The 24,538-nt window shown below is 42.8% G+C and overlaps 3 protein-coding genes and 1 non-coding gene across 4 annotated transcripts; 3 read left to right on the forward strand and 1 right to left on the reverse strand.

Annotated features, from left to right (window-relative positions):
• Window positions 1-672: 672 nt before the first annotated feature.
• Window positions 673-1,839, forward strand: LOC133929021 (uncharacterized). The gene has a single exon (XM_062375596.1). The coding sequence runs from the start codon at window positions 884-886 to the stop codon at window positions 1,541-1,543; it is 660 nt and encodes a 219-aa protein (XP_062231580.1). The 5' UTR covers window positions 673-883; the 3' UTR covers window positions 1,544-1,839.
• A 5,888-nt stretch (window positions 1,840-7,727) lies between these two features.
• On the forward strand, window positions 7,728-12,115 carry LOC133929022 (kinesin-like protein KIN-10C). The gene is made up of 13 exons (XM_062375597.1): window positions 7,728-8,216; window positions 8,448-8,613; window positions 8,710-8,910; window positions 8,994-9,165; window positions 9,254-9,459; window positions 9,540-9,844; window positions 9,925-10,007; window positions 10,145-10,371; window positions 10,452-10,498; window positions 11,389-11,410; window positions 11,492-11,560; window positions 11,630-11,668; window positions 11,796-12,115. Exons 1-13 carry the CDS (start codon window positions 8,038-8,040, stop codon window positions 11,838-11,840), a joined length of 1,761 nt encoding a protein of 586 aa, XP_062231581.1. The 5' UTR covers window positions 7,728-8,037; the 3' UTR covers window positions 11,841-12,115.
• Window positions 12,116-12,343: 228 nt separating this feature from the next.
• TRNAK-CUU (transfer RNA lysine (anticodon CUU)) lies at window positions 12,344-12,416 on the reverse strand. The gene has a single exon. It is a non-coding gene; the product is annotated as a tRNA-Lys (tRNA).
• A 2,401-nt stretch (window positions 12,417-14,817) lies between these two features.
• LOC133929821 (protein ESMERALDA 1-like) lies at window positions 14,818-24,265 on the forward strand. Its single transcript, XM_062376587.1, has 11 exons — window positions 14,818-15,147; window positions 15,223-15,446; window positions 16,724-16,793; window positions 17,689-17,756; window positions 17,867-17,955; window positions 19,753-19,950; window positions 22,354-22,558; window positions 22,699-22,866; window positions 23,050-23,217; window positions 23,299-23,489; window positions 23,599-24,265. The coding sequence occupies exons 1-11, from the start codon at window positions 15,006-15,008 to the stop codon at window positions 23,759-23,761; spliced, it is 1,686 nt and encodes a 561-aa protein (XP_062232571.1). The 5' UTR covers window positions 14,818-15,005; the 3' UTR covers window positions 23,762-24,265.
• The last annotated feature ends 273 nt before the right edge of the window (window positions 24,266-24,538 follow it).

The raw sequence follows: 24,538 nt of genomic DNA on the forward strand, positions 1-24,538 counted from the left end.
GTGTTCACGCGTCCATTGATCGTTAACCCCTGGAATCATTGTCAGGGACTAACTCTCGATATATAGTTTTGTGAAACTATTATTTAAATATGTAGTTTTGCGATAATTTGTGTAGTTTTAGAAAATTTACTCCTTAAGTAATGGTTCACCTGATCTGCTGAGAGTTGCTTCTTCTTCTGTAAGCTCTTGTCAGGGACATTGGTTTCTTACAGGATCAATTGTGTGAACAGGTATGTTTCGAAGTCTGTCTTTGTAACTTTTATTTTGGATTCTCCCATTGGCAGCTCTAGTTTAACCTTCTTTGTTTCTTAGTACTTCTGTATTGGTCCAAGAAATTTATCCATCGTCCTGAACTTAGGACAAGAACATATGAGAAAAAAAAAATGGAATTAGATTTACAGGTTTGCATAAACGAGATCTCATTATTTGGTCTGAATTATTCACTTCTTCCTTAGCAGTTAGCAGAACCTAGAATCATGTACTGCCTTTTTAAGCAGGCACAGAGAAGCATCATTGAGTTGGGTTGCTTTGTAGGGCTACACTACACGAAAAGGAACAATTGAAACTATATACATAAGCACAAAATTAGACACGCATGCGTGCGTGTACAAAGATTCTGAAATAAACAAGTGTAACTCGTTTTATATGGAAAAGATGGGGAGATTGCCAACAATGCCTCCGCGTTGTGTGACCAACCAACTCTATTACGAAGATGGTAAAGCTAAGCTCTTCCTTAATGCCCAAGCGGATGCCCCTTCACTCTGACAACACTTTTGTGATATGGTACCAGCAAACACAGCGAGGGTAAGGGCTGTGGGACTCGTCATTGCAGCCTTTTCCCAGGTCACCCAGCAGCACAGCTCACTCCAGCCGAAAGCACGCCATGGCGGAGGAGAAGAAGAAGAAGCACATGCACAAGCAGAAGGAGAAGGAGAAGCAGCCAGGCGGCACGGAGCAGGCGCTCTTCAAGCCGTGCGCCGACGTGAAGGGCATCCGGTTCGGAGGCCAGTTCATCGTCAAGTCGTTCACGGTGCGGCGAGCGTCGCCGCTGGAGCTGCTTCGACTGCTCGACATCCCGCCGTCGTACCTGAGCGAGTGCCAGAGCCTGCCGTTCCCGTCCACGACCACCTACATGCCCACCAGCTTCACCATCCTGGCGCACCAGGCGTGGCACACGCTGACGCTCGGCCTGGGCACCAAGAAGTCCAAGGTGGTGCTGTTCGTGTTCGAGTCCGAGAGCATGAAGGCGGCCGTGGACCAGCTCTGGCCGGCCATGATCCCGCTCGGGGACGTCAACAAGAAGCTCATCCGCGGGCTCACGGGAAGCGAGATGGCGCGGTTTAAGTTTAGGAAGGGCTGCCTAACCATCTACGTCTACGCCGTGCGCCGGCTGGGCGCCGCCGGGTTCATGTGCGCCGACGACCTCAGGAGGATACTGCAGGCGGTGGTGGAGCTCAAGGATTTCTTGGATCACACCACCATGCTCGCCATGCCGAGCCAGAAGAGCATCACTCTGCAGTCCCGGGTCGCCGTGGCTCACTGAGATCAGTGCATTTCTGTTGAGGCTACAAGAAACCTGATCACTTCAGCAGTGCAGAACAGGTATGCCCGGCTTGCAATTTGCAGGGGCCCTAATTCTTTTTCGGTTCGATTCGTTTGTTCAGTGTCGGTGCAAGTGTTCATCTCCTCTGCTGGGAGATGTATAGATCTGCTGAGCAAAGTGTTTCAGCAAATTAAGCATAGGCTTTTCCAAAGGCAATTTTCTTTCCATGGGTCTCACATTTTGATATACTCCTGTCCCTGAAATAATCCATCAATGAAGCCATCTGTGCTATGACACTTTCTTGCGGTATTGTACGGCACATGTTGCTACAGTTATGGTACAGATCAGGCTTCGGAAATTTCTTTGCTCCAATCTTTTTTCAGCCTTGTACTCATGGTTTTCGCAGATTGTTAGCTTTCTTTGATAGAATTGCACCCACTTGCATATTGCACAGCTGTTTCTTTCTGAAATGCTTGCTAGGCATCGCCAAACTGGAGCTATCGAGAGTCAAAACTCCAGAGAGGAAAGTGAGCACTACAGAATCTCATAAAAGTGGATGCTATTGTCTGTTTTTTTCTTTTTTTTGTTTTGGAACAGCTCTTATCTGTTTATGTGGAAGTTGCCATCATGTAACTGGTAGAAAAGATGAATATATGCTATATTTTGACCTGTTATGGAGTGACACCAATCTTTTCGAACCTTTGAGGCAAGAATTTTTTTTGACCAAGAGTCCAGATTCTGCAGTGTGCATTTTTCAGTAGTGAAATGCAGCCAAAAGGACAGATTGGGGTGCTGTCGCCATGATCATGGAGGAGCTAAAGTTGGTTGGGGCAGGACACTCGATGCAGTGACATGATGAGTGGTTGAGCGCCATGGGCCATCCACTACGCCCTTACATCATTATAGAAACAAAAGCCAAATCTCACATAGTGCGCTGCGAAAGGACGGACGGTGCAGCCTCTACTGAAACATGCATCCTAGATCATCTCTTCAGTCCTTAGATCTCCTTCCATACAAGATAACTGACCACGGTGATGTACTGCTGTGGCTTGTGGTCCTGTTTACCACAGCTTAAACTTCAGCTTCTTCAGAGAGAAAATCTGAAATGATGCATTTTGCAGCAGCTTATGAGCAAACGGAAGCTGATATTGAAATATGAAGCAGAAGATTCCTATCACAAACTGGATTCTACACGAGCAGAAGACGTCAACACGGGGCTCAAACAGGGCGTAGGTTAGCTACCGAGAGAGATTATATGATGTGAGCACACGATTCTCATCGTAAATGGTAATAGGGAATGAAATTGTAGTAGTAGGTTAGGGATTGAGTTAATATGATGCCATCTGATCATTGTTGAGAGGAACCACATCCATTGGATCTGAGACTACAGTAAGCATATTCTAGTCCTCCAGCACGCACTGGGATATCTCAGATCACAAGTTTGGAGACTTGTATCTATATACGAAAGGTAGGTGCCTGATGGGCCCTCCTCGACCTCTCGCAAGGTCATCCCCGGCATGTCCAGCTAATTTCTGGCGCACCGGGTTTCTTCCAAAAATTGGGAGCGCACCTAACCTAGGGATGTTTGGTTGCAGGTCCCGGAGTGCTTGATCATTGTCAAAATCAGGGTAATGCCAAAATTTAGTTAAAAAATAGTCACCAAACCAAAATTTGGTGGCCAGATCAAAACACGGGCGGTCAAATCAGCCGCCCAAAACTTGACATACAACAGTTAGACCATAGACAGACACAACAAAAGAATTCTAGTCCACTAATTTTTTCTTCGAACCAAACGTTAGCCAAATCACCTGGCACCAAAATTTGATTTAGCCTCCTGGTGTCACAGAACAAACACGCCCCTAATACCATCCCTAATAATTTTTTCTTCATTTTATTCTCTTTCTAATTCACTTTCTCGTTCTTATTTTTTTTTATTTTCTTTTATTTTTAATAATTTTTTTCGAATCTATTAATAAAAGAAATGAGAGATAATCCTGTCCGAGAGGAAATATCTTTACAAAAGGAACTGTAAAAATAAATTGTTGAAACGCTGAAAAGAATAAGAATCCATTCGTGAATGGATTCTTAGGTCACGAAGCGAATTCATTGGACATGATTTAACACCCCCATCTGACCATGTTCATCTCTGGATCACGTCGACGGCGAGCAGCAACGACTTCTCCCGGGCCTTGCTTCACAGCCAATAAAAAATCTCCTATCTTACTCCTCTGCATCCGCCGCTGGCTTTCCAATCATGCCGCCGGGGCCGCCCCGCCCGGACTGAGCCGACCGGGCACGAAAAGCAGATCGATCGAGACGTATTTTATGCGCGTCTGCCTGCCTGCCTCGTGTATTCGGGTGCTGGTCTTCGCCCGCAGATCGCGGGGACTTTTCCGCCTCCCTCGTTCTCGTGCTGCTTCGGGAATTCGGGGTAGGCGGCGAGCTTTGGGTACGATCGGAGTGATCCATCGATCCATTTCCCTCCCACTCGGCCGTCGGAGCGGGACGATGCAAAATTAATGCGATGGGAGTTGCCCCATCCCTGCGACGGGACGGAGGATTACCGTCTCCTTTTCGGTGGTGGGACTCACACCTCCTTTGAGTGCAGAGCTTCTGGCCTAGTTTCCAAGGAAAAAGAAAAGGATTCTTTCACCCATGGCTATCCAGGTGATTGGGAATTTTCGCATGTGAGCATGCCAGCCTATAGGTTCACGAATTCATTAAAAAATGGTGACAGTGAACTACTACTTTTCGTTGAGATAATTAGTTAGTGCTTACCCGGAAAAGAGAACAGGCAAATCGCCAAGCTCCTTTAGTTGAGTCAGCTTTATCTTCAAAGCACTGTTGCTAGTCAAATTGGGCCGCAGTTGAACTGAGCCCACCAGCTTAGGCCGGAAAAAGACCAAGCCATATTGGTTTTTTTGAGCCACCGATGGTACCTAGGTGCCGTTTGGATGTAGGTTGAAACTAAAAAAAATGCGCGGCATTCGTTGGTCTCGCCTGCTGACCTTCATTTACCGAACTTCAGCACGAGGTAATATATCGTTGAAAGTACAATCAGATTCGATAATATTAGTATGGTGTACATTAGGGCTGTATTTTAAAAAGTAAGGCTGTACGTTGGATCTTTTTTTTTATCATGGGAGGATGAATTTTGTAATTTATGGGACGTTTAAAAAAATGACGTATAGGAGCAAGTAAATTTGTTATCCTTAATTTTGCACCAGAGTCACACATAAGTTATGTGTTAGTGTAAAGATTATGAAACTATTTTCGAAGTTAATATGCTGAAATATACAGATTCGTATATTTTTATACAGATAAAGGTCAAACATGTGAGGATCTTCAGCAAATGTTACACTAATATATACCTGTAGATCAATCCTTAGAAGGCTCGGTTAACCTATTTGCTAATATGAAATCACAACCAATAACTAGCAGTAGATTGATTATACTGCAATTGCTACTGCAAAGTCTCTACTGGAACAAATTTCAGAATTTAATGATGTGAACAAAAGTTGCATGGAAGGCAAATTCATCGTGAGCAAGGGGGCTGCCGAGTGGTTCCTGGAAGCAGCTTCCAGGTGGGCGATTGGGTTAGAGCCCCGGTGCCCACCCCTGGAGTAGCTCGTTCAGGTCCTTTGCAGTTGTATGGGTGTGGGTCTCTACTTTAAAAAATATATATATGAATCAGGATATCTATAATTCTGTACGAGACTGAAAAATATAGACATTTCAACTGAATAATTCTCTCTCCCAAGATGAATGCACTTCATGGTATTGTCTAACTTGATTTAGGATCACAATAAGCCTGCAGTAGCATAATCAGCTTACCAGATGTATGTTCACTGTTTAATAGTTATTTACAATACATGAAAAGAAGCTATCAATCACAGCATGTGCTACTCAAAAAGGAAAACGAATTCGATAATTTGGGCCCCATCACTTTAGCTTTTCTCCTCCCTTTGTTGTGCACGAACTATTTGGAGAGGCAACAGATAAAGGAAAGAGGAGTTGAAAAAACGCTGCGTCAAGATTTCAGTTGTATACTGAAATTTCAGTTGATGGAACAATTGTCAAGATTTTTCTATCAGGGAAGAAGGTCCCCATGGCAGAAAGGTATGTATACTGAAATTATTCATGTGCTTATTGACACGAGATGCTAAATAAAAATATATGCAATTTGATGTGATCAGAGTCACAATTTCTGTTTGAGTGATGCCTGAGTTGATGAATATGTTTACTGGTTGTAGATTGCATTGGAAATTTGGAAGAGCTTGTAATTGTTTGATGCAAACATAGAATGGCTGTTGGATTTCATTTACAAAAATTTCTGAATTTCTGGTCCATTATAGTGAGTTGATTTGCAAAAGATGCGTATAGTCTCGAGTGCTTAACCCTTGGCCAGCATATTCTTTAGGCAAATTACAACTGCTTTTTCAATGCATTCATCCCATTGAGTAAATGCCTGCTTCTTTTCCTTCTATGCTTTTCAGGATTTGTATAGTGCAACATCAAACAACATACTTCAAACCCGATCAGTTGCAAATGTTTTGATATTTTCATCCATGGTGTATGGTTTTTACGATAGAAACTTTGGTTTACTTTTAATTTGTCTGTGAGACATCTGGATTGTGGGAACTCTGGACTGATAGTCCTTATGCAGTAGCTTTCTTTCATATAAATAGCACAATTCAATAGCACTGGCTTGGTTGGCCAGGACGGCGCACGCAAGGCGCGGGCGCCTGTGCCGGCCCGCGAGCGCGTTCGCTCGCACGGGCATGCATTTATACCTACCTCCAATGAAGTCTGTGGATATAGATCCTACTTTAAAATAAAAATAAAAATAAATAAATAGCACAATTCAATGCATATAAGCTCATCTCACTGGCCTCTTTATTCTCATGTTTTTTGCTCGAACAATTATATTTTAAACAATTTGCATAGTTGCTATGTTCTTGGAGGAGGAGAATATGTGCAGCCACAAATGGATGAGTAAAGGAACCATACGCCCATTCTAGGCCAGGTTCAGCATGCCTGTCAGATTCCCCTCTGTTTTGAGGGCTCTCCTCACAGGTATTGCCTATCTATTGTATTGGTGTCGCTTCTGCTAGCTGTGGTGGTGCAATCGACCACACCATCTACTTAATTCCATGCTCACCGGATGTTAATTTGTGGAAAATGGCAAATCTTTGGAGGTAGATGTGTGTATTGGTGATATTGTTTCACCCGCAATGCTACTTGATTACTGGAAATTTGCCTTCTTCTATTGAGGTGTTAATTTTTTTTTTCTCCTGATTTTGTCTTGGTGTTCCTCTGTTGATCGCTTTACTTTTCCTATAGTTATGTTGTTTTGCATGATATTTGTCATATCTCATGCAGACTTTGTGTTCCGTTGCAATGAAGCTATTTTGGTTACTAGCTGTAGTACCCATGCCACTTATTCATTGCAGTGAAAGAACTGTAAGACTGCGCTATGGAAGTAGCCAGAATAAAATAGACCGGTGATGTGTCTAAGAATGATCAACTAATCCGTTATTTGTTCTATCATTTTGCTCTTAATGTATAATTTCTTTCATTTGATAGCCATATGCACAGTAGCTTACATATGCAAACACATTTTTTGATTGGTTCATTCGTGCCATGAAAACTAAGACTTGACGACTGTTATACCTTTTCTGTACTCAAATGTAAACATTTGTAACTATTTTGCGAAATTATAGGCGAACATATAATATTGGATACCAATCAAAACTATAGGCGAGCATATAATATTAGATACCAATCAAAACTATGTTATTGGATATCTATCCATTGCTTCGATGGTGTGTATTATCCCTATGCATTGACAGCTTGTTACATGACATTTCAAAGACCCATTTTAGCCTGCTTTGTTTAAAAAAAATGGACTGTATCACCTTTTTGATATAACGTAAATGATATCTATATTTGCACCATAAACACAGATTGTGGCAGCATGCCCCATGCAAATAAATATGAGCAGTTCAACCTTTTTTGTTAGCTGCAACATTGTTTGTAACTCTATTTGAACTTTTTTTAATGAAATGATATTTTGTATTAGCTTTACCTAGCTAACTATATTAATTCATAAATTTTTTAGCTCTCGTTGTAATGTACTAGGATGGAATTTTACTAGACTGTTGGAGTTTACTCCAAGAGGCCAGGATTGCTGATCCAGTATGGAATGACAACAGAATCCGAGGTGAGCTCCCCTCCGCTGCTACTGGTTACTGGCCCACCACGCCGCACCGCCTCCCGCGTTCAAATTCGAACCGCCTCCCCGCCGGCTTCCCAACGGTCACCGCCTTCCTCACTCCCCCACCCGTCCTCGTTCCCTCTTCTCGCCACACGACACCCACGCCCAGACTCCAAGCACCACGCCGATTCCCTCCGCCGCCGCTCGCCGCCTCTGCGAGTTCCACCTCCTCGCCAGTCTCCACCGCCCGCGTGCTGAGCGCGTGAGCCTCGCTCCGATGGCGACCACCACACCCGCCCCCTGCGCCGCTCCCTCTTCGCAGCCGGTGCGCGTCGTGCTGCGCGTGCGCCCGTTCCTCCCGTCGGAGGCCATCTCGGCCGCTACGCCCTGCGTCTCCCTCCTCGGCGGCCGCCCCGGCAGCGAGGTTACCGTCCAGCTCAAGGACCAGCACACCAGGTACGCCTCAGCGACTCCCCTTGATGTATGAGTTGGAGCTGGGAGTCGTTCCTGAGTTAATTTCAGATTCCGACGTTTGGCAGCTCCGTTTTAGCAAAATTATCAAAAAATAGTACGGCTAATTTAATCTATTCTAGTTTGCTGGATAACGAACTGCAAGTTGTTCTTCCGCCAGTAATTGATTACTTGTTTCATGATGCTTTGTTTTGGTGCACCGGTCCATTTCTGCAGTCGGAGTGAGCACTACAAACTAGATGCGTTCTTTGGCCAAGAGGACCACGTCAGCGAGATATTTGATCGGGAGGTCGTCGCAGTGATCCCAGGCATATTCGAGGGGCTCAACGCGACGGTCTTCGCCTATGGGGCAACCGGCAGCGGCAAGACTTACACGATGCAGGTGCCCGTTTTGCTCTTGACTGCAATGCGTTTGACGAAATGCCACTGTTGGCAAAATAACCTATCACTGAAACTTGACTGAGTGGCTGCTGCGCAGGGCACGGAGGATTTCCCGGGGCTCATCCCCTTGGCAGTTTCAACCATCCTGGCGCTCTGCACTGGCACATGGTGCTCCGTGGAGGTCTCATACTATGAGGTGTACATGGAACGGTGTTATGACTTGCTGGAGCCCAAGGCAAAGGAGATCATGGCCTTGGATGACAAAGATGGTAACATGCAGCTGAAGGGCTGTTGTTGGGTAATGAGCCGGGGCTTGCTGATTATTGAATGTGTTTGTTGGAATTCAGCTTGTTACTTATTATTGTCTTATGATGGTTGAAGGTCCCGGTGCGATCTATGGAGGAATTCCAGGAGCTCTATTCCATAGGCGTCCAGAGGAGGAAAGTTGCCCACACTGGACTCAATGATGTTTCCAGTAGAAGCCATGCTGTGCTCTCTCTCAGGGTTAGTGCTGATGTTGTGAAAGGGAAGCTTAACCTCATAGACTTGGCTGGTATGCCTCTCCGGAATGGGCTGCACATGCTTAAGCTTTATCTATCTAGTTTAACTCATATTGTGCTTGAATTGATTGTCCTTTCTAGGCAGCGAGGACAACAGAAGGACTTTCAATGAGAGGATCCGCCTTCAAGAAAGCGCTAAGATAAATCAATCATTGTTTGCATTGTCCAATGTCATTTCAGCTCTAAACAAGAATGAGCTCCGAATACCCTATAGAGAGAGTAAATTGACCCGCATACTACAAGACTCTCTAGGAGGCAGCAGCCGTGCTGTGATGATAGCATGCCTGGTGAGTGGTGACCTTTCCTCAAACTTTTTATAGACTTCTCATCTCATAGAATCTTGCTAATTGTTTTTTTGTTATTTCAGAATCCTGCAGAATACCAGGAGTCAGTCAACACAGTAAGTCTGGCTGCTCGTTCACGCCATATTGAAAACTATGTAAGTTCAGCAAGCAAGCAAGAAACTCTTAAAGTAAAGGTTGACATGGAAGCCAAATTGCGAGCATGGTTGGAATCAAAGGGGAAAACAAAGAGCATCCAAAGAATGGATGGTCTTTTCTCCCCAATTTCAAGCAAGACTCCATCATCTATGAGCCATATGAAGCAACCGGCATCTTCCAGGATCTCTAGTAGAGCTAAGGCAATGGGTCAAGATGGTGGTAAAATCAAGAAGTAAGTGTGTCTGATCATGTACTCCGATTGACTACATGGTTTCATATTCTCTTCTTATTTCTTTATCTTCTGCTGCATAGGATACTTTTTGATCCGGCCATCCGTGTTCCAGATGAAAACTTACCAAGAGCGAGCACACAAGATGATCCAAATATGAGTAAAGGTATTTTTTTAACATGCAGAATAGCTTTGTAGTTATATTAAAAAGTGATTAAAGAATATAGAATTTGCTAACAGCAAATTCTGTGACTTATCATGTGTTTTCGCACACGAGCCTGACATGTGTAGTCTCTTGTGCAGCGGTGCTTCCTTCAGTAACTCCTTGCAAAGAGGACAAGTCTGAATCTTCTCTCAGGAGAGCTCTTTCACCAATTTCTTCAAATAGGGTGCCTGTAAAGCAGCAGACATCCGAGACTGGCACTTTGCCCATTTTGTTGGAACCCAAAACCCCAATGTGTAACTTAGTCGAGAAGATTCCAGGTGCTACACCCCTAGATAAATTCAATGCGCTAGGGTCTACCCTGAAGGTTTGTATGGTTCCCTGCCCATTTCATAGATGAGCAATCTACTACAGTTTAAGATTATCATTAACATTATAACTTTTCAGGAAACTCTTGTTCATCAGTACCTTGACTTCTTAAATTCTGCAAACAAGTAAGTGCAAAATTCTACAAACTTTTTCTTGACACCTCAGTGTTCCAGGTTTTTACACGCTATTGGCTTTATTTGATATATATAATGGTTGATGTTCTTATTGTTGAAGAATTGACTAAGGTAGATTGAAAAAAAAGAAATGGATTTAAATCGCTATAAATCCTCCTAGATGTGACTCTGAGTTCGAAAAGTCCCCCTATTGCGGCATTTGCGCCCTCATAAGTTCATTTTATTTGCAAAATACCCCTATCGTTTCTTGATCTGCTAATTTATTCAAAAAACCATTGGAAGCATAATAAATAGACACTATCATATGGTCCACACATTAGTGGCTATAACTTTCAAGTGAATGTTTCTTTTCCCCTTTATCTCTCTATGCTCAGGATCTAGCTTTCCTCTTGGGAGACATGTATCTTCGACCTTGACAAATCACCATGGATATGTCAGTTGTGGGTGTGTGAACATCACAAATTAACTAAAGGGCCTTTGCAAACATGGGGTGACATTTGGGGGTGCTCATTCAATTTCCTAGTTTTTTATTCAAGTAATTTGCTCCCCTAGGTGTAGGTTCGACGCTCGAGTCAGAGGTCAAGCCACATTTCTTTGCTATCTACTTGTGCTGAAAAGCTATGCATTATGACCCTGCAAATGGAATCTTGCCATTCTTCATTGTTTCCCCGTCAATGAAACTCTAACCCTTCTTTTTTTTTGTTGAGGAATGAAACTCTGGCTGTTGGCTTGTTAGTCTAGTAGAATACATGATGGCTGAACAGCTTACTTTCAGTCTTTTTAATTTTTTACTCTGTGTGTAGCTTGACTTACGTGATTATGTGCAAACATATTCAGTTTCTTTCAGTCTTTTTAATTTTTTACTTCACTTATGAACGCAGGGAGGAGCTACAACAGCTGAAAGTATGGTCCTTTCGTCTCATAATAAGTTGATCTCTCTTATTCAGTCTTTTCTTCTGTCTAACTTCCCCGCTTGTTTGTTAGGGAATCGGCGCGAGGAGAGCAGAATACATTCTGGAGTTACGGGAGGATTCACCAAGACCATTCAAATCTGTAAGATTTGTAGACTACAAAGTAATCCTGATGCTTGAAATCACCTTCTAACACAATTTGATTTTCCAGCTTGCAGATTTGGAGAACATCGGCCTCTCATCAAAACAGGTATTCTTCTGTCGATTTCTTAAGGCATACATCTCTGGCCTCTTAAGGCGTACTCTCTTGCCCCTTACTGTGGTAATATACACCACCAGTAATGCCTTTGGCCCTCTTGGTTGTGTTGCACTTGTAGATCCAAGATATCGTAAGGAAGACGGCTTCTGGAATCTTCAAATGATCACCAAAATGGTTGTTGTACTGTAACATATATGTTATGCTAGTTCATATTGCGGACTGGATTGTTGCGCTGCATGAATTGTTCAGTCTTGTGTTGGTGACTTCAGGCAATACCCCGCTGCAGCTTTTAACTAGACCTGGGCCTTTTAACTAGACAAGGTGTGTTTCTAGTTGAACAACTATGTAGGAGTTCCGCACTTCTGCTACTACTAGTACTTTACATGGAGACTGCAGCGTAGACTGCAGCGTGAAGTGTGATGAAGTTTGGTTATCTCATGGTGTTTTCTTGCCTTCAAATTTTGCAAATTGAGTAATGAACTACTTTGAATTTTGACGATTTGAACTATTTATAGGAATTAGAGCATCGATTTTGTTCAATTTGTAGAAAATTCTACAGAAATTGTAGCCTTAATTGAGAACATGTCTCTGCCGAACCCAACTGACAGATGAGCAAGAACACATCTAGTAGGGTGCAAAATGGAAAGACCGCAAAAAACCTAACTACGCCCACCGTGGGGCTCGAACCCACGACCACAAGGTTAAGAGCCTTGCGCTCTACCGACTGAGCTAGACGGGCTTGTTGTAATTCGAATGTATAGAATATTAATAATTCAGAAATAAGTAGCATCGTTTAATATGAAACTAGTGACGAACTTTAGGCAGACAGCGTGAGACAAGAAGAGAAGATCGATCCTTTTCTTCAGTCTAGTACCAACTACCCATTGGATGGATGCGGCGCCATTTAAGCACAGAATTTCATCCATGGATCTCGATACGAAACTTCTAAAGTAGCCAAGGCACATGGTCTATACTTATAACACAAGTCCATGCCCAATGTAGAGGTGCATAGCTGCATGTTACCATGATCTTAAGCACTCGTTGTTTTTCACTCAGCTACTACACCGGTAGTAAGAGCATCTCCAGCCTATTTTCTAAATTTGTCTCATTATTTTCTTTGTATAGGAAACTCTCTATTCTGATTCTCTCTATTTCTCAGCGCACTCTAACATATTCCCTAAATTTAGCTCCATATACTTCACTTACCTATATTTTATCAATATCTTTTACCTACTAAATAGTTCTAACCGTTTTATACAAAGCTAGGTCATGTCTGCAGCCAACCAGCTAAAGCTCGAGCTCGCTGCCGCGGCCTCTCTCTCCCCCTCCTGTGATGTTGTGAGCTCCATCCCCAACCAGAGCACCATCTCCATCCATCCCAACCCAAGAGTAGAGAGTTGTGGCATGGACCTCGTCCTTGACCAGCCCGAGCAGCCCTCCCTGACGCCGACTAGCCTAAGCTCCCTCCCTAGCATCGGTCAGCCGTAGCCCAAGCTCCAACCACCCACAGGTCTAGGCCATTCCTCCTCTCCCTAATCTCTCTCCAATCATCCTCTCTCTAATCTCTACACACCGCCCGGGCGGCGTTGTGGGACGCCAAGCTCCCGTGCAACCCCTGTTGGAGCCCCCTGACAACGCCCGTGCGTGGGATGGGCGGCGACGGGTGACTTCAGGGGCTGTGGAGGCGCATTATCGAGTTGGCGCTCGGGCCTGCGGGACGGGGAGAAGGAACCACGAGAAACCGGGAAGGTGAAGAAGGAGCAAACCTAGGTCTTGGTGGCAACGAGAACGAAGTTGCAGTCTAGGATAGAGAGCGGAGGAGCCTCCCTGTATGTGGTGTGCGAGACGACGAAATAGCGAGCTCCTAAAGTTAGCAAGACAAGTAGCAAATTCGATGTGGAGACCTGTTTTTGCTGCATTCGCTAAGAAAATAGGATAGCGAGTCGAGAAAGGGTGGGTTTGAACTGCTTAAGATGCTAATGGAGTGTTTGGTTTCAGGGATCGACTTAGGATGTGTTTGGTTTAGGGGATGATGTGGGATGGAAGAAGACGATTCTTGTTTTTGTGATGTTTAGTTCAGAGGTAGCAGGGTGGGATCATCCCTCTTAAGAAATATTTTCCCAATATGCTGAATGAAGCTATCCCTCTAAATCAGTGGGACAAAGTAATCCACATTTGCTAATCATACTCATTAGTAAAATGATTAGTGATATTATTATGTTTGTATTACTTATTAGTATATATTACTATGAGATTAGAATTTGTAAGGGTTAATATACTAGTTAGTGGCAATTGATGAACTAATTAGAGTATGATTAGAATTAATTAGCATATTTTATTGTTAATTGGTAATGACTATGTCAAGAGTAACATTAATACGTCGTTAGGGCATATTGATTAGTGTATTATTAATAATTATTATTTAAAATTAAAAGATATAATTATTTGATGATTCTCATTTTCATCCGTCATCGTCCCTCTAACTTAAAAAAAAGAGACTCATCCTATCTATAAAAAAGAAGAAGATTATCTCATCTAAAAATAAGGACGACTCTATCTTATCCCACTTTACCTCCCAACTAAACATCACATCAATTCTCATATTACACTAATTATTTATTTCGAACAAGTTTATTCAGAACACAAATCAAACAAGTTATGAGGCCTTAGCACGATGTTTGTTTTTTCACGATTCACCCAACACCGAGCCGTCGCTGTCATAATCCACGAGCAAAGACCGTAAATTACGTACGTTTAGCTGCTTAATTGTCCACGGCTTCTCGAATTAAGGCCCCTGAAACATGCCCCGTACGTACGTTAACTCCTGCAGCTCAACACATCACGTGAGCAGATGGCCCTCAAAATCAAATCTCCATCAGCTAGCGGCGTCAAAACCTAAAACACATAATAGTACAACTATATAAAATAAATATTATAATAACATTTTTTTATATATATTTATCTTATACAATATATATTTATACGAAAAATTAAACACCATTTTTCCCAATTAAATTTAAAAGATACAAACAACTAAACAAATTATTATTACATATAAAGGTCAGGCTCTCGAGTCGCATTACATCTTACTCGTGCGACCGCGACGCCACCTCGCCACCCCGCGCGCGGTCGGTCACGCGCCGCGCACTCGCCCGCGCCTCCTCCTCCTCCCCGCTCGCTCGCTCGCACGCGCCACCACCACCTCGTCCTCGTCCCGTCTCCCTCGCGTCTCGCCCCCATTGCGCGGCGCGGGACGGAGCGATCGCGCGCGGGGGGGAGAGCCCTAGACCTAAGCTGCCGCCCGGGGTGGGGCTGTTGTGAGGCGCCGATGCAGGGCCAGGCCCAGGCGTACAGCCGCCTGGGGAGCTTCGGCGGGGCGGCGGGCGCGTCGTCCCCGCCGCCTCCGCCGCCGTTGTTCCCGGCGCGGGCTGGCGGTGGGAGGCGGACGCCCGCGAAGGGGGGCTCGGCGAGGGGCACCCCGGGGAGCACGTCGGCGGCGGCGGCGGCGTGGACGGGGGTTGGGTGGGGCAGCGGCGGCGCGGCTGGGAGGGCTGCGAGGGCGGTGCTCGCGGCGCTGCTGCGGAGGCAGGCGGTGTTCCTCTTCGCTCCGCTATTGTACGTCGCCGCGATGCTGCTGTACATGGGCTCGCTCCCGCTCGACGCCGTGCCGCGGATCATCGCGCGGCAGGCGCCCGGGTCGGTGTACCAAAGCCCGCAGCTGTACGCGCGCCTCCGCGCCGAGATGGACGCCGACAACTCCACCGACGCGGTCAGTGCCTCCTCTTTACACGTTCGTTGCCGCATTGAATTGTCTGGGTTGCAATGTGGCTTAATTGTTTGCCTTTTTGATCATCAACCGTGCAATGTATGGCTTAGGTTGGGCGTGGAATGTTTTCCTTATGTACTGATCGAGCAGAGATGGTTGGTATCGATTTAGATTAGTTTAACTCGTGTTAATTAATTTCGATTGGCCCTCAGTCTTCTTCAAATTGCCAGGGAACGTGGGGTTTTGTTTGTTTATTTGCTAGCGTATGGAATTGCTGCAGCTTCATGGGATGTCATCAACAACATATTTGTATCACCACCTGAAATTTGATTCAGCTTATATCAGTCATTGTTACCTTGTAACATCATGCGTCAGTTGAATCAGCTTAGTGCAGTTTGGGCTACACTGTGCGTTCCTTTGAAAATTGAAATAGAAAAACTTATTCGTCAAATCAGCTCCTGTAAGTGATGGTGATTTCGCTTGCCCTCCTCCTTTTTCTTTTTGCTGCTGAGAGAATTATTGCTCCGGATTAAAAAAAAAACAGTGCAGGCACATCATTGTATACTACAAAATTAAAATCATGAGATGGCTAAGAACAAACTTGATACGCTCATGCTCAAGAGGCATTTTTAGCAAACTGGCAACACAACAAGCAAGCTGCTCCTGCATTTCTGGTGTTTAGGTGTTTTACATCTCTTTTGTAGTCATCTCTTCCATTATTTACTCATTTATCACTTGCATGTATCTACACTATCTATTTCTTATGTCCTCAAATGACATTATGTAATGTCTGGTTTAATAGACCAGACAAGAAAATTTCAAATGAACAGATGTAAAGTGTGGTTGAACGGACCAATCAAATGAATCTCAGATGAACTGATATAAAGTGCGGTTGAACAGACCAAACAAATGAGTTTCTAAATTGAAATCCCTTAAACTTATATTTGTGCATTGGATGCGGTGCATGAATGGGAAGGTTCAACATTAAATCCATCAGCAGCTAGAGCTTCCTTTTTTCTCAAGTCAAGTGGAATAAGCATGTTGAGTATATATATGCATTTACGTCCATCTTTCATTATAATATCCTGCAAAGAATCTTAACTAAATGACAAAGTAATGTCCAGTAAAGAAATAGAAAAAGAACATATCCTGTACTTCCATCGTTAATCTTCTGTTGCATGTTTTTTATGATGTTTCTTTTGCTTCTCGATACAATTTCCTTCTTAATTTATGTTAATTTTGCATGTATGCTTCTTTCTCACATTTTCATAATTTTCTAGCTAGCAACTGTATGGAGGCACACTTACAAAGGTGGCGCATGGAGACCCTGCATAAACAATGGGACCAATGGTATGCCATTTTCTAGGACTTTCTTTTCTATTTTTCTTGAGTAAATAATATACATGAGGTGTGCACATTCAGTGGATTTGTGATTTCTAGCATTGCTTGTTTTTCCTTCTACTGTCTTTAGTGTATTTCCAATGAATTTGTTTCTTCTCTGATATGTAAATAGTAAACCCCTGAACATAGTCTGATTGTGGAGAAAAACTTGATTTCTTGTATTTTATCATGCCAAAAGTTACTTGATGCTGTCTTACGTTTTCATTTTCACATATGGTCGGGTCGATTCATCGCTCATAGTTCAATTGTTATTATAGAACCGCAAACATGCAAGTAGAAGATGTATTACTGCTTATTATTGCCTCCGTTGATGTGAGTTCCTCATAAAACTCACAAGCAGTGCATGTTGGGACCTAATATGCTTTATTATATGATTGACAAGTTCTTATTGATGGTTAACTGATCATCTACCTGATATAAGAATCATTTTTCTTCATTCTTGATTCTTGTAAAGTTTGTTTTTAATGTACCGCGCTTACCAAGTTCACCATTGGAAGAACTCATACATATTACTTCCACAAGTTCTTTTTCTTTTAAAAAAAATGAGGCCTAGAAAGTAGTCAAAATATATTAATGTTGACTTCAAATATTTGTAGAATATGTTATTTGGATATATGAAAATGATATGGGTGAATCTGTCATAAAATTTACTCTCATAAATCACACTTTTATAACCTTTTCAGGATATACGAAAATTTATCCGTAAATGAATGTGCCATCATAGCCTATGTAAAGGCAAAAACATCACTTTTTGTTTGTGACTGGAGTGAGTTGCGTTTAGAGAGTTTGCATATTTGAACATACCCCTTGTATCTCCCTAATTATTTTTCATTACTTCTGTTAGGTTTGCCTGAATCAAATGGCTACATATATGTTGAGGCAAATGGTGGTTTAAATCAACAAAGGACATCGGTAGTTGCTTTACCTCAGTGGTTCCTTATTCCTCCTAATAGTTTACATATGTTCTATTCATAATTAGTTACTCACCCATGCATCTCTCTCTTTTGTTTTTCTGTTTTCAGATATGCAATGCAGTCGCTATTGCTGGTTTTCTAAATGCTACTCTTATTATCCCAAATTTCCATTTCCATAGCATTTGGAGGGATCCTAGGTCTCTTTCACTCCCTATCTCCCCACCCTGAAATATGTGTTTGACTCGTTATTAACTTGAATTAAGTCTGAAATATATCATGAACCCCTGTGAGACAAATGGGTTTCCCTCGGTCTTCCTTATTTTACGAATGTATTGTTGAAAGTAAAAGTTCATGACGTTAAATCTGTAACGTATTATATTTTTCCTAGTATGCATGGTAATCTTGTTTGATGCTAATGTGAGAGATGTTCTTTCATTTTAGTGAAATTGCCTTTACAAAATACTTATCCCTTGGTGATGGATGAGGTCACAAGGGACATTCAGGGAGATATCCCTTGGTGTATGCTCTTTGCTGACGATGTGGTGTTAGTTGACGAGAGTAGGATAGGAGTTAATAGGAAATTGGAGTTGTGGAGTTATACTTTAGAATCAAAAGGTTTTAGACTTAGTAGGACCAAAACTGAGTATATGAAGTGCGATTTCGGTGTTACTAGGCATGAGGGAGAAGATGTTAGTCTCGGTGAAGAAGTGGTTCCCAAGAAGGATACCTTTCGATATTTGGAATTGATGCTACAGAGGGATGGTGAGAATCAAAGTTGGATGGATGAAATGGCGTAAAGCTTCTAACATCTTCTGTGACAAGCGGGTGCTACAAAAGTTGAAAGGTAAGTTATATAGGACGGCGATTCGACCCGTGATATTGTATGGCGTCGAATGTTGGCCAACTAAAAGGCGACATGTCCAACAGTTAAGTGTAGTAGAGATGCGTATGTTGCGATATATTTGTGGCTATACAAGAAAGGATCAAATCCGAAATAATGGTATACGTGATAGGGTAGGGGTAGCTCCAATTGAAGAAAAGCTTGTCTAATATCGGTTGAGATGGTTTAGACATATTCAACGGAGGCCTCCAGAGTCACCTGTGCATAGCTGGATAATGAGATGCGCTGATAATGTGAAGAGAGGCATATGTCAATCATACCTAACATGGGAGGAGTCTGTAAGGAGAGACTTGAAGGAATAGAATATCCTCAAAGAACTATCTATGAATAGAAACGCGTGAAAGTTAGCAATCCATGTGTCAGAACCATAACTTATGCATCAGTCTCCTCATACCATTATTACTTTTGCAATCCACGTGTCAAAACCATAACTTATGCATCAATTTCCTTATACTATTATTGCTTCATTCTTATCTTTTTTATTTTCATTTTAGACATAGCTTGTATTAGTGTCTAATGTCAAGTAAGGCTGAGGGAGTTGCACTTCTCATAACGTTAGCTCTAGAAGCAACCAGAAATATTCTTCCCACATCTGCCTATACAATCTTAATAACATACACAAAATTATGTTGATGTGAAATGACTTGTGCACTCTGTCTCTAGTTGTTGCTTACTGCACACGGGATATGGGTTGTTATCTTGTTTGCACATCATATTGAGTAACTTGGGTAGCTGAATTGTGTTTACTTGTTATTATTGCTGAGAAAGTTCTAAAAGAGTTATATCAATTAATTCTAGGAGGCAAAATGGCAGACTATATTGATTGTTTGACGGTTGGACCGCTTTGCCTATTGTTGGGCATTGTATACATTTGCACTTGGTTGGATGACTCTGCCCTTTTGTTGAGTTGTTCCACTTTCTTCAGGTTCTTTGACAACTCTAGTGGTTGGATAAATGTAATTGATCATTTATGTACACCTATTAGATTTAGCTTCCTGATAGCTGACGAAAACATTGCCTATCAGTTTTGAACTTTTCTGCTTGTAAATTGTATTAACAAAATACGATTACTGATATTTATTTTTTGATACAGCAAATTCAGTGATATTTATGATGAAAATCACTTTGTACAACGTCTACAAAATGATGTTCAAGTAGTTGACAAAGTGCCTGACTTTATAATGGAGCGGTTCGGTCACAATCTCAGCAATGTATTCAATTTCAAGATAAAGGCTTGGGCCCGTATTCAATACTACAAAGATATTGTTCTTCCTAAATTAGTTGAAGAAAGGTGATCTTAAATCCAATTCAGTTATTTCTTCATGAATTTACTGTTCCTTATGTTAAATCATTTTTTTTGATATGGATTGACTATTGTAGATGGAATAGTAGGAAGAAATCGGCTAGTCATCCTCCTCTCAGAGGCTCTGACTGCTTTTTAAGTTTCTTCTTGCTTGATTACAATGGAAGAGTCGTGGCACATTATATAAAGCTAGTTACTAACAAACTAGCTAACAAACTAATAGATGAGATCACGTACTAACTAACACATAAGGCTAACCTGAATAACAAACTCAATCTAACTTAACTAACTAATTTATCTCCATGGTGCTTCACATATCTTGTTGTTGCTGCCGCCTTGCCGTGCTACAGCCTTGTAGCTGATGTTCCTAGGCCCAAGGCCCATGACATTACACCACCCCTCCAAGACAGCTCGTCCTCTAGCTGTTGTGGTGGCCATTGTTGTAGGCGTTGCAGGGCCAAAGTCGACGAATGGATGCGATGTCTCTTGTGCATGCTCAGCAGGCTGCCGAAGAAGGTCGATGTTGCCCAGTGTTGATGAGGATAGCAGCATACGTTGTACGATGATGTTGCCTTTGCCCGCGACGTTGAAGAAGGCGAGCAAGGATTGTGCTTCGTGAAAGGTACAGCAGCAGTAGAGGAAGGCCGTCGAAATTTGGAGACGTGGTCGTGAGGAAGGAGAGGGTGTGGGATGGATGGACGCGGCGACCGCGTCAGGGATGGCGGCTGCGTTAGGGGCCGCCATGCAGCGCGGAGTTGAGGAGCGTCCGGGGCGAATGAGTGGCGGCGATCGGATGGATAGCAGGAGGCTGGATCCGGGCGGTGACACGAGCGGATTGGGCTGATCCGCTCAAGTTCTGGTGGGCGGCGCCGGCCGGAGGAGTGACGATGCAAGGCGGACTACGTCAGGCGGCGCAGGCATGTGGAGAGGCCGGGCGGAGGAGCGGCGGTGGTTGGTTGGAGAGGCAGCTCGGTGGAACAAGAGGCGGCGCCGGCAGATGAGCGGTGGCAGTCGGGCGGCGCTCCAGATCCACACAGAAGCTGTGTGGAGCAGGGCTGGTTGTCGTGGGTGGTGTCCTCCGCTGTGTGCTCCTCATGGAAGAAAAAGTCGTCGAGGTTGAGGTCCATCGCGTCCTCCACTGTTTGTTCCTCACTGAAGGACCAATTGGCATAGTGCTGCGTCGGAAATTCGGTATAGTGCAACTTGTGGAGGCAAGGCACCATGGCTATGGAGAAGTTGTAGATGGAAATTTGTGGATGGTGACTAAATCTTGTTGTTGGCCGCTACAGAAGTTGTGGTGAGCGAGTAGGCGCAGGATCAGAGGTCTCTGATACTAAATGATATGGATTGACTAAGGTAGATGGAATAATAGGAAGAAACCGGTTAGTCGCCCTCATCTCGGAGGCTCTGACCGCTCTTTAGGTTTCTTCTTGCTTGATTACAATGGAAGAGTTGTGGCACATTATATAGAGCTAGCTACTAACAAACTAATAGATGAGATCACGTACTAACTAACATATAAGGCTAACCTGGATAACAAACTCAATCTAACTTAACTAACTAATTTATCTCCATAGTGCTTCACGTATCTTGTTGCCACTGCCTCGCTGTGCACCCTGCTGCCGCCGCCTTGCTGTGCTGTGCACCCTGCTGTTGCCGCCTTGCCGTGCGGCAGCCTTGCAGCTGCCGTTCCTTGGCCCAAGGCCCATAACATTTTGGCTATATAGTGCTTTATGATGCATTTTTTAATTCATGTTATATCCTGTCATTAATCGCTAACCTTATATATGATTTAACTAGTACACTTACGCTAACATTAGAGTCTAAAACTTAGAGGTGCATCGCTACTATGCTAGATACGAATATGATGTTAATAAATTTCACATGAAAAACTGTAAATACACTATGATATCTTTGTAACAACTACGCCATTTTATTACACTCTCTACAATATTGATCTATAGTTAGTTCATGTACCACATCCTCTGTTAAAAATCATTGTTGATAGTTGGAGCATCTCTTGAACAGTATCCTGTTAATTTTATTCTAGAAGGTAGCCTTTTTACACCGGAAGCTTGCCTGCGGCATCTATTTTTTCTGACTTGATCAATTCTTTCATTTCTTTGCCGTAGTTTCCGTGGCCTGGGACACTGAGTTTTGAGGAACATTCAATTGTTTATGCTTCCTTTTACATTTAGATACATTTTTAATAATCAGATAGGAGCCCTCATTGGTGAAACCATTCCTCTGTTTACCAGGACACTGCTGTTTATCTAGAAGTTGGCTGATTGCATCCATTTCTGGAAATGTCGTTTGTAGTTTGTTGAATATCATGAAGTGCCCACTTTTATTATGATGTGACTCTTTCTGATTATGTGCTCAATAGTACAGATTCATCAGGATTTCTCCTTTTGCCAACCGGCTCTCATTTGATGCACCAACTGCTGTTCAACGGTTAAGATGCTTGGCTAATTTTGAAGCCTTAAAATTCTCCAAGCCAATTGCATCTTTATCTGAGACCTTAGTTTCTCGAATGAAAGAGAAAAGTGTTGAAAGCAATGGAAAATATATCTCAGTGCATCTTCGTTTTGAGGAGGTTGGATTTCTTTCGTAAAAGCTTGATGTTTAATATATTTGGGAACCAGGGATCCACCCTTTTCTATTTAACTTTTGGTGTTTTAATATGCCGCCAGTGTTATGAAATAATAGGGGTATCTGCTAATTGTTATCTTGCAGGATATGGTTGCCTTCTCATGTTGTGTCTATGATGGTGGTGATGAGGAGAAAAAGGAGATGGATGCAGCCAGAGAAATAGGTTGGAGAGGAAAGTTTACGAAGAGAGGACGGGTAATAAAGCCAGGAGTGATAAGAATGAATGGAAAATGTCCGCTAACACCTTTGGAGGTATGCCACTATCTAATATCAGAAGCAGAACACCTGCTTTAATGAAATTCCAGATATTTGTTGTCAAGCAAATTTTGCTTACCATACTCTGTACATTTTCTTTTATCCAATTAAAAACAGATTCATTTAGGATCACTGCACTATTTATCTTGAAGATTTCGATGTTTATGCTATGATCTTTAGGTTGGATTAATGCTTCGTGGAATGGGTTTCAGCAATAAGACTGCAATCTTTTTGGCATCTGGAAAGATTTACAGAGCAGAGAAGAACATGGCTCCTCTTCTTGAAATGTTTCCTCTCCTACAGACAAAAGAGACTCTAGCATCAGAAGAGGAACTTGCGCCATTTAAGGTAGCGATTATAGGGTTAGCCACATTTTTTTGTTCTGTATTTCCATACGTTCATTGTTCTAAATCGATACACGATTGCCAGAATTTCTCCTCGAGGATGGCTGCTATTGACTATAGCGTTTGTGCCCAAAGTGAAGTTTTTGTAACCACACAAGGTGGAAATTTCCCTCATTTCCTTATGGGTCACAGGAGATACTTGTATGGTGGGCATTCAAAAACTATTAAACCAGATAAAAGAAGGCTAGCTGTACTCTTTGATAATCCACGTATCGGGTATGATAGTACTCTTTGCCCATAGTGTTTGTTTGCTTTATTTCAGGTTCTAAGCACTGAACACCTCACATTCTTTGTCTCTAAAATCATATTTTCCATTTTTGTGCAGGTGGAAGTCATTGAAACGGCACTTGCTTAATATGAGAGCACACAGTGATGCCAAAGGGATAGAAATGAAAAGACCAAATGAATCCATATACACCTTTCCATGTCCTGACTGCATGTGCCGCTTGAACAGAACAGAACACTCAAAACCCAGACACACTAGATAGTATCTCACAGTTGCATTTCAATAGGCTAACCTTATTTGTTCCGGCATACAGTTTAATTTGTTCATTCTTCATGTGATCTGCAGTCCTCTATTTCACCTGAAAAGCAACCTGCCACAACATTGTATGTCACTATTCTCCTGGGTGGCGGTTTTTCCTCAGATAGCATTTGCCAACATGGATACACCACATTCCCTGGAGGATTAGACCATCATGGTGCTAACAATCCATTGAGTCACTTTAACTCTCGACAACAGATCTAACACCTGTAGGGCTGCTATCCATTGTCAGTGAAGTATCAAACTGTTTGGGGTAGTATTGCCTCCTGTACATGGCTCATTAGCAGTCTGTCATCACGCACAAAGTTTGAATGGAAGACAGGCACTGTAAATTTCATTTTTTGTCTTTTTCCATCTTGCTCCAAAAATGGGCATTGCTGCAATAGTCTGTGTATTCTTTTAGCTAGGTCTTCTCTGTTGTAAGTTGTAACTCTCTGACAATATTAACAGTGGAAAGTGTCTGGTGCACTTGTTATTATAGTCCCAAACTATCTGCTTATGTGCAGTATGTGCTCTGGAAGCTGCTTATCAGCGAATTTTTTTGTTCGTTTTTGTCAAATATTATCAAATGACCAAGCGTCTGAGCTTCAGGTAAGGTATATCATCCGTTTGCTGAACTGTTATTGTTTCTGCATATACTGAATACTTCATTCTGTTGTAGGCGCAAACATTTAACTGCAGCAGAGTCAGCACAGCAGGCTTTGATCATTGAAGTGGTTCA

The sequence above is a fragment of the Phragmites australis genome, chromosome 9, assembly GCF_958298935.1.
Source record: "Phragmites australis chromosome 9, lpPhrAust1.1, whole genome shotgun sequence".
Lineage (NCBI taxonomy): Eukaryota > Viridiplantae > Streptophyta > Magnoliopsida > Poales > Poaceae > Phragmites > Phragmites australis.